The sequence below is a fragment of the Ursus arctos genome, unplaced genomic scaffold, assembly GCF_023065955.2.
Source record: "Ursus arctos isolate Adak ecotype North America unplaced genomic scaffold, UrsArc2.0 scaffold_3, whole genome shotgun sequence".
Classification (NCBI taxonomy): Eukaryota; Metazoa; Chordata; class Mammalia; order Carnivora; family Ursidae; genus Ursus; species Ursus arctos.
This window is the reverse complement of record NW_026622985.1, coordinates 52,725,759-52,734,349: the sequence shown is the minus strand read 5'-3', so window position 1 is coordinate 52,734,349 and position 8,591 is coordinate 52,725,759. Positions and strand designations below refer to the sequence as shown.

At 45.2% G+C, this 8,591-nt stretch overlaps 1 protein-coding gene across 1 annotated transcript; it reads right to left on the bottom strand.

Moving 5' to 3' along the window:
- Nucleotides 1-612: 612 nt before the first annotated feature.
- On the bottom strand, nt 613-8,119 carry NPY (neuropeptide Y). Its single transcript, XM_048213056.2, has 4 exons — nt 7,745-8,119; nt 6,623-6,810; nt 2,660-2,740; nt 613-798 (listed from the first exon to the last, which is right to left on the bottom strand). The coding sequence occupies exons 2-4, from the start codon at nt 6,808-6,810 to the stop codon at nt 774-776; spliced, it is 294 nt and encodes a 97-aa protein (XP_048069013.1). The 5' UTR covers nt 7,745-8,119; the 3' UTR covers nt 613-773.
- Nucleotides 8,120-8,591: the final 472 nt, after the last annotated feature.

Genomic DNA, 8,591 nt, shown 5'->3' with positions numbered 1-8,591 from the left:
CCCATTGTCATGTGCAAAGGTAGTCATTCCTCCTCAGTGTATTTCTTTTTAGGACTCAAATTCTAAGTGTAGCGGCCTCCCCAAAATGTATAGATCTGAGCTGTCTGATAGGATAGCTGCTGTTGAAGTTAAAAACCAATAAAATTTAAAACCTACTCCTCATTTGTACTTGCTACATGCACGTGCTCAAAAGCCACACATGGCTCGTGGCTCCTATGTTAGAGGAGAAGCTATCTTGCAGAAAGTTCTATTAGATAGCAATCCTTTCTGCTAATAGTATAGGCTAACAAGGTTAACAAGGATTTCATGGGCATGTGGGGGAAGTTCAGCCAATTATTCCGAACTAGCATGCCCCTGCTCGATGTTTCCAAATACATTTATTGTTACACACACACACACACACACACACACACACACACACACACTGAGTTCTTGATCATCATAAATCATCATATCTATATATCTTCCGTAGTCACTGCTTTAATATTGGTGAAACAAACTTTGAACCTGCTACTCGAAGAAGATTGTGATGTAATGGATACCTTAAAATAATTCTCGGTATTACAACCACAGATTTTTCATTGAGAAACATAACATTTTTGAATGCTTGGTACTTTATTTAAACACACATATATACAAGGACGACAAAGGGAAACTCTGCAGAGTTGAGCACAGTGGCTGCATGCACTGGGAGGATCGGCAGACTCTAGTTTTACAGGATGAAATATGGGTTGAAAAATAGGCAAAGACCGGAGAGCAAGTTTCATTTCCCATCACCACATGGAAGGGTCTTCCAGCCTGTCAAACATAAGAAGGAAAGCATGTAAGAAAAGCTTCCCAACTTCCTGGGAGGCTTTCAAAAGTGAGACATTCAGTTCTGAACCGAAAGATGATCAGAAACGGTTGAAAAGGCCCCTGTTGGCATTCTAAACAGGAGGTCATGTAGAATATCAGCCCAGAAGCCAGTGGCATAATATGCAGAAACCCAGCTGGGTAGCTCTCACTCGTGTTCACGGGAGTCTCAGGCAAAACTCAGAGGGAGTATTTAAAAGGCTCTGTATTTATCAAAGAAGCCAAAGAACTCTGCAATATTTCTAAAGATCAAAACTACAGGAATCACACAAAATGGTAACAGGAAAGTTATTGTTACACAACTCTGAATATGCTTCTTTTGTTTTCCTGCAAACCTTTTTATGTCGTAAGATGCTATTTTTATAAAGAACCCTTTTTAATATAATAACATTCACAGGCAACTTCAAGGCTGTCAACTTTGGCCTCCTCCTTACTGCACATGATTGAGACTGTCCATCAGGGTGCAATTAACTCTATTCCATGCACCAGCTGTGAGACTTCAAGCCACAAAACAAAGAGTAGCAGCAAGGTTGTTAAGTCTGGATGGTTCTTTTTCTTACCCAAAGTACATAAGGTTTACCCTAAACTTTTTACCACGGCAAGCATCACATGCATGTCCATGAAAGCTTATAGGCATCTATTGTTTAGTATTAAAAATAACCCTTATGAATTTTCCACCTGCTTCCCTTGCATTTGCTGTTTAAATCTGGGTTGATACCTCCAGAGACAAGAGTACTAGAGTTTTATTCCAGTCCAAATTGTTTCCTTCAGAGAAAACACACCTGACAACTCTAGACCTGTACCTTGTCCATTTCACAAGACAACAGAGGGTTGGTGGGAGGGAAAATAAGTGGCTCAGCAGGTCACCCCACTTGTTCTCTGGGGAGAACACCAAGGAAGAGTGACGTGCCAGTCATGCTCACTGAGCAAGTGTTCTAGTGACCTCTTCTGGGGAACCTGGTTCTTGACATTGTCAAGCTCTGGGTTTAAGGCAGACTAGCTCCCACAGAAAAGGATGAACCCTGTGATGTGCCCTGTGATCTTGCTCAGGGCAGAGGCAGGAGGGATAGGACAGAAGAGCCAGGAAGTTATGAAAATGGAGGAGGGTTGGGCTGCTTTCCAGCAGCACTCATTGCTCATCGTCCATAATGTTTCACACCAGCTGTTGGTAGGCACCTCTTCCCAAGACAAGTCCACTCTCCCAGAAAGCCTCCAAGGTCACAGATAAGTCCCTAAGAATATTATGTCCTTAACATTCATTCCTTCAGTGCAATAAATTATTATGTGATATTGAGCTTAAAATGTCAAAAGTAAACAATAGCTGTCCCCCTTTCCCCCCACCACCAAGAGTTATTTACAGCTTCATGTAAAATGAGGAAGACTAGACCAAGACCCATGAGTGACATATGTAGGACATCTAGACACTCCACATACCATATAAAAACTAAAGATTACCCCAGCCAAAGACGGACTGTTGGTCATTTCAATGTAGAGATGGGGACTTTCGCTATGTTCTCTCAATTCTAAACCAGTTAGAAATTTAAAAGTCACTTATGTTTAAAATCTTCAAAGCACCAAATAATTTGGGGTAGAAAATAATACCCCATAGATGTTGAGAGATTTGCAAATTATTACACGAAAACAAAGGCCCTCACTGCCCTGTGACCAGCACCCCAAATGCTGCCTGGTCTGGAAGACCCATTCCAATGTTCCCCCCTCCCCCCCAACCCCAGGCAGCCCTCTGGGATTTTCCTCTCCTCAGCCATCTTGAGCTCTTCAACATTATCCCCACACAAGCCTTTCGTACCTAGTTCTGGGAACATTTTCTGTGCTTTCTCTCATCAAGAGGTCTGAAATCAGTGTCTCAGGGCTAGATCGTTTTCCATACCTAAAAAAAAAAAAAAAAAAAAAGGAGAAGTCCTTAAAGCAAATTTGAAATATTCATAAAAAGGAAAAATATCTTTTAAAAAAAAGAAGATAGTGTCCCACGTGGTTGATCATCTGCTAACAAGTAATCCAGGTGTACAAAACAGACATTATCAGAAATAAGATTTCAAATTATATATATATGTATAATTTTGCTTAAATAATTTAGCAGATTATTTGAACCAATCAAAATTCCTAGTCACATTCTTACCTTTTTATACTACCACAAATAATACATAGATAGACTTTTATAACTAAGTGACGGGAAATAAAATTACATTACAGTATGATTTTAAATGTTTCCATAATTAGTTAATTGGCTCTAGTTCTGATGATATACAGTAGTTTAAACCTTACCAAAGGGACCAGATGATATTTCAGAAACAGCCCTGGGAAAAAAATCAGCAGACAGAAGTTCTAGACCCACCTGTGTCTTCAGATCTCCGTTTTCTCATTTGTAAAAATAAAATCATAACTCGTGCTTGAATTAGAGTCTTTACGGAAATCCAATCGGAGCCACAAAGTTTTGAAAGCGACAGAGTAAAACACAAATGCAAGGTATTGCTGTTGAAGTGCACTCATTCTTACAGAAAACAACAAATCTTGGTCGTATATTTTCCACATTTATTTGGGGTGCCAAAAGCTAAAAGGCCTCTCTCATGCCGTGATTTTAATCTGCCCTGTAAATATAAAGGAATCTCCCGGATCATGGAAAGACCATGGAATCTAACTGGTCTTTTTTCTCCCAGAGCAGGATATGGATAGAACTACATGTGAGTGCAAGCGTGGTCCATGCTACTTGCTCCCGGTGAGTGAGCACAGAGGTCTTTGTTTCTCTCTCTCTCTCTCTCTCTCTCTCTCACTGCTGAAGGGTCTGACAAGTCTATACCAACTTTATATTTTTCCCTTTCTCAGAAAAAGCCTTGTTACCGGAAGCCATATTGTTCACAAACGAAAAACTAGCCCAGATGGATTGATTGGCTACCAGGTAAAACATCGAAACAAAGCTGTCAGAGGGTAGATCTATCAAGTACAATTAAATCTAAATTTGTTGGAAAGTTTTCCTATTATTGCCCTTACGCTGGGACTTAAGGAAGCAGAAACAAACTGCTCTCCCCAACCCCCATCATTTGTAAGATTTCCTCAACATTTTCCGGAGTCGTGATATCAAACATTAAACAGCTGCTTGTACCTGTTTATTCTGTTCATCAGTTGATTTCATTAATCTCAAAACTCTTGAGCAACCTCAACTCATTTATCTTCACCAGGCTCCAGTGAATAGAACATTTTCTCCAATTTACTAATAAAGAACCTACATCTAGAACAGCAGGATTCGCAGTCCTAAAGAGACACCCAGGATAGCAATATTCACTATTCTTGCTTCTCTATGTAATTCTGGATTATCCTTCTTCTCTACCATGCTGTAACTGACAAAGATAAAGGCTCTAGGGAAAAAATTCTTAAACCTGGCTTCATATTAGTATCAGCTGGGAAGCTTTTAAAACCTCTGTAAAGCCCGGGCCCCACCCCCGAGATTCTGATTTAGCTGGTCAGGGGTGCTGCCCAGCACGAGTATATTTTAAAAGCTCCCCAGGTGATTCCAATGTGTGACCAGCACGGAGAAAGACAAATCTAGGGCTGGGTTTCTCAACTTTGGCCCTATATATGACGCTTGGGGCTGGAAAATTCTTTGTTGTAGGGGGCTGTCCTAGGCATTGTAGGATGTTTAGAGCATAAAGTCAGCACCAGTTGAGAACCACTGATTTAGGGAACTGTAAAAGCCACATGTGGCAGACCCATGCTCTAGAATAAACGATGCCGCTTTCAGAAGCAATGGACCAGGAGCATATAGCTTAAAAATTGAGTAGAAAAAGGGAACAAAGAGAATAATATCAGACTACCATTTGTGTCAAATGAAAACATATGTTCACAAATGACACCATAAATTTCAAAAATACGACCATGTGGGGATTGGGTGTGTGAGATGGGAAGGCAATGAGATTACGGAATGGAGACAATGGGCGCAGATGATAAGCCTCCGATGGTTTCTAAGAGGGAATTTATGTGAAGATGGGACGGGAAACTCTGGTTCTGAATCAAGACATTCCCACCTAACCTGGATCTCTTCCCATGAAACTCAAGCCCCTTCCCTTTATTTTTTCCTCATCAAAGATGTTGGAGATCACATTGGATGCTGATGGCAGTGACAATGTGAAATCAGTGGGAGTGCTCCAATTTCATCACCCCTAAAAAGAAAAGCCTTCATAAAATGTTCTTAGATTCATGACCTGTAAAATGGAGATAATTATACTCACTTCAAAGCTTTGAGGTGAAGACTGAATGAAATAATGCCTAGGGCAACATTTTGAAACGCTAAAGCTTTATACAATGGTAAAGCTTTATAGCAATCATCTTTGCAGAAATAAGTTCTAGTGTGTTATAACTGACAAACTAAATAACCAACAAGGCTTTTCCTACACAAACGACAATTAATGTTTTTTTTATTTGAACAAGTTCTTTTCTCTGGTCTATATGATAGCATAAGCAAGAATTTGAAGCAATTAACTTTCTGAGAAGCCTACTAGGATATAAAACATTATTGCTTCTTGCTTATTAAAATGAACCAACTTCAAGGTTCACAAACCAATACTATTCAATTCCAGCATTTTATGTATTTCTGATTCTATGTAAACTGGAACTTTTTCAGAAGACTTTCAGGATGTCATACCCTTTTTTGATGAAACAGGGAAAAAATTATTTAAGAAATACAAATTCTCCCCATTTTGAATCCTTCCCAACTATTCCCTGACTTGTAAACAGTAAAAAGTATGGTAAAAACAAAAATAACATTTTACAAAACGTAATTTAGACATGTTAACATTAATGTTTTTAAAGGGCTTACCCTTTTTAGCTCATCAAGGTCATTTGATCTCAGTAATTAAAGTAAGACATTGAATGACTTAAAACTACGATGAACCAATTTTGGAAACAAATTTTAAATCCTATATTATAGTTAGGATGCTTTTTTTTTTTTTTTGCTTAATATTCGATGTTGAGAGTGAAGACATGGCATTTACTTTTAACTTTCTGAGGATTCAGAATAAAGCTTACAATTTCTCAAATTCCATGTAATCCCTGGGTTTATCCCAGAGAGACTAGTTTCTCATTAATAAAGCAGTAAGTGGGCACTTCCTTCTCAAAATTCACTTACTAGAAGGTGGGAAAAGTCTGCATTTTAGATTGACTGTTTTCATGCTAAATCTCTATTAGCACCAGGATTTTTAAGTAAAGGGCCAAGACTGGGGGGGTGGGGGGGAATCACTGTACAGAAGAAAAGAAACTAGCTCCATTTGTCTTTTCCTAAATACTGTCATTCAATTCTGCTCTGGGCAGCTTGGAAAATCTGGCAATATCTTTGGCAACCCAGCTGTTTCCTGGCTGTTGGTGGTGGTTATATTTTCTGGATACTCAGCTCACCCTTCTTCCTACAGCACTTCCCCTGAACACTCCTGACCTACTTTAGGGGGTCCTTTCCCATCCAGGTTTCCAAAAAGTCCCCCAACTGCTTTAAAGAACAAAAGAGAGCAGGGAGTGAGTGGGAGAAGATGGCCACACAGCCCAGGGAACCTAAATCTGGGGGTCACGATTTTGTAATTATAGTTGCAGAGGGTAAGTGTTCAGTGCCCTACGCAATTATTCACTGAGAACTGAGTGTGTGCCTGGTACCGTGCTGCCCAGGGATACAAGCAAGAAAAAAAAAACTGGTCTCCGTCCTCTAAGACCCCCAGGACCTCCGGTTGTGGGGCAGGGCGCTCCCGGAGTCAGTCCCGAGGAGCCCACCCACCTCTGCCTGGTGATGAGGTTGATGTAGTGTCGCAGCGCTGAATAGTATCTGGCCATGTCCTCTGCCGGCGCGTCCTCTCCGGGGTTGTCTGGCTTGGAGGGGTACGCCTCAACCAGCGCGCCCAGGCACACAAGCAGGGACAGGGCGAGGGTCAGTCCGGATAGCCCCAGTCGCTTGCTACCCAGCATCTGCGGGCACAGAAGGCGCAGCGGAGAAGAGTGGGGATGGAAAGGACACACGCCTCGAACCTTCCTCCCGTGTCTCCCTCCCCGCCCCCTCCCCGCTACCACTCGCGACCCCCAATCCGCGCTCAACCCAGTCCCTTAGAGGAAGCGGAGCACCACTCCGCTTACTAAGCTCAACATCTGCCCTGGCCCAACTCCTCTGCTCCACCCGAAAAGTCCGCGCAAATTCGGTCCAAGTCGCTGGACGCTAGTCGCGCGCAACGAGAGGCAGGGGGCTGGGGGCCAGAGCCCGCCGGCGCCAGTTTAGATAATTTAAAAAACAGATGTAGAAGTTCCTTGCCCTGGGTTGAGGAATTGTCACTTTCCTACCCTCTTCCCCAAACCTCCGACGGAGGAGAAAAGTTTCTGCTCTAATACTTGTGGTCTGTCTTGCTTCAAGAGATAGACAGTTACGGCTGAGATTCCTTCGGGGTGACAATTTGGGAGAGAGGAGAGAACTGCTCTCAGGGTAGTCAGTCTCAGTTCGGATCCCAAGGATCCCGGAAGGTGGCAGGGAGATTCCAAACTCCGGGGATCCCTCACTCAGGGGGCGCTGCCTGGGAAAACTCCATTCAGGCGGGGACCCCCGAGGAAACTGCCACCTGCCCAGGGTTGGGGGTCGCGGACCCCTCCAAATCCTCCAAAAGATAACCCAGAGGGACCGCGCAGCCAGGAGGGTGCGGGAGCAGGGCGGAGGTGCAGTCGGAAAGGACCAGAAGGAGCAAGTGGAATTTAGCCTCCAACATCGGCCGCCGCGCGTCGGGGCAGGAGAGGACAGTCGCGGAGCGCAGGGGTTGGGAAGCGGGGCGCGACCCTCCCGGGTCCCCAGCGCTACCCCGAGGTGAGCCGGAGCTGTCCCCCCGCTCCCGCCCCAAGCCGAGTGGGTAGCGGCACTCACGGTGGCGGGCGAGCGGGCGGGCGTGGCTGGGCGGCGAGCGCTCTGCAGTCAGGTGCGCCTCTCCGAGGGGTGAGTGCCGGCGGACGGGGTGCCGAGAGCAGGTCGCAACAGGGCTTTTATGGCTCTCCCTCGCCGCTGCAGGAGGGGCCTTGGGCAATCACGTTCGGGTGACTCCCACCTCGCCACTTCCCGCCCCCGACTGGCGGGGGCGGAGGGAGCGGGCTGAAGCCGCAGTAGCTGGAGCGGCGGCTTTTGTAGCCACCCGCACCCCAACTCCTCCACCCCAGGCTCTGCTCGGGGAGGGGGGTCTTGGAGAGGTGCGAGCGTGGCCGAAGCCCAAGTCCCTGCCCTCCCGCAGCGCCCAAACTCCGCTTTCCTTCACACCCCGTCTAGTCCTGCGCGAGAGAGAAGCAGCCCAGGTCTACTGTGTCGCCTGTCACCGAGACCACCAACTCAATGGGCGCCAGGGTAGGGGTTACATGATCCTCTACGTGGTGGAGCATCTCCGGGACCCGCGCCCTGAATAGAGACAATTTGGTGCACAGATCTTCCGAAGCGGAAAACTGGTCCAGAGTGCCTGTCCGAGGTCCCGAGTTTAGTGGCTCTCAGATGGCCCCCTCCTCGTCTCAGGGTCTTAGAATGGGCTTCTGTGGCTTGGGCCTTTCCCCCGCTTCTTTTTCGAGTGGATCAGCCCACCCCAGGTACTCGCCCAAACCCTAGGAGCCCGGCTCTATCAGGACTGAGAATGCGGCGACTGAAAAGTCCCCAGTAAAGGGACACGGTAAACCCACTTCCTCACTTTGCTGGGTAAGAGCGGCGTTTGTTTAGACCGTCTAGACACCCATTA

What these genes read in the sequence shown, in the direction of transcription:
- NPY (XM_048213056.2), bottom strand. Translation starts at nt 6,810, where the DNA reads ATGCTGGGTAGCAAGCGACTGGGGCTATCCGGACTGACCCTCGCCCTG. An exon ending in AACCTCATCACCAGGCAGAG is followed by an intron (nt 2,741 to 6,622) that starts GTGGGTGGGCTC and finishes TTTTTTTTTTAG; the next exon opens with GTATGGAAAACGATCTAGCC. An exon ending in GAAAATGTTCCCAGAACTAG is followed by an intron (nt 799 to 2,659) that starts GTACGAAAGGCT and finishes TATGTTTGACAG; the next exon opens with GCTGGAAGACCCTTCCATGT.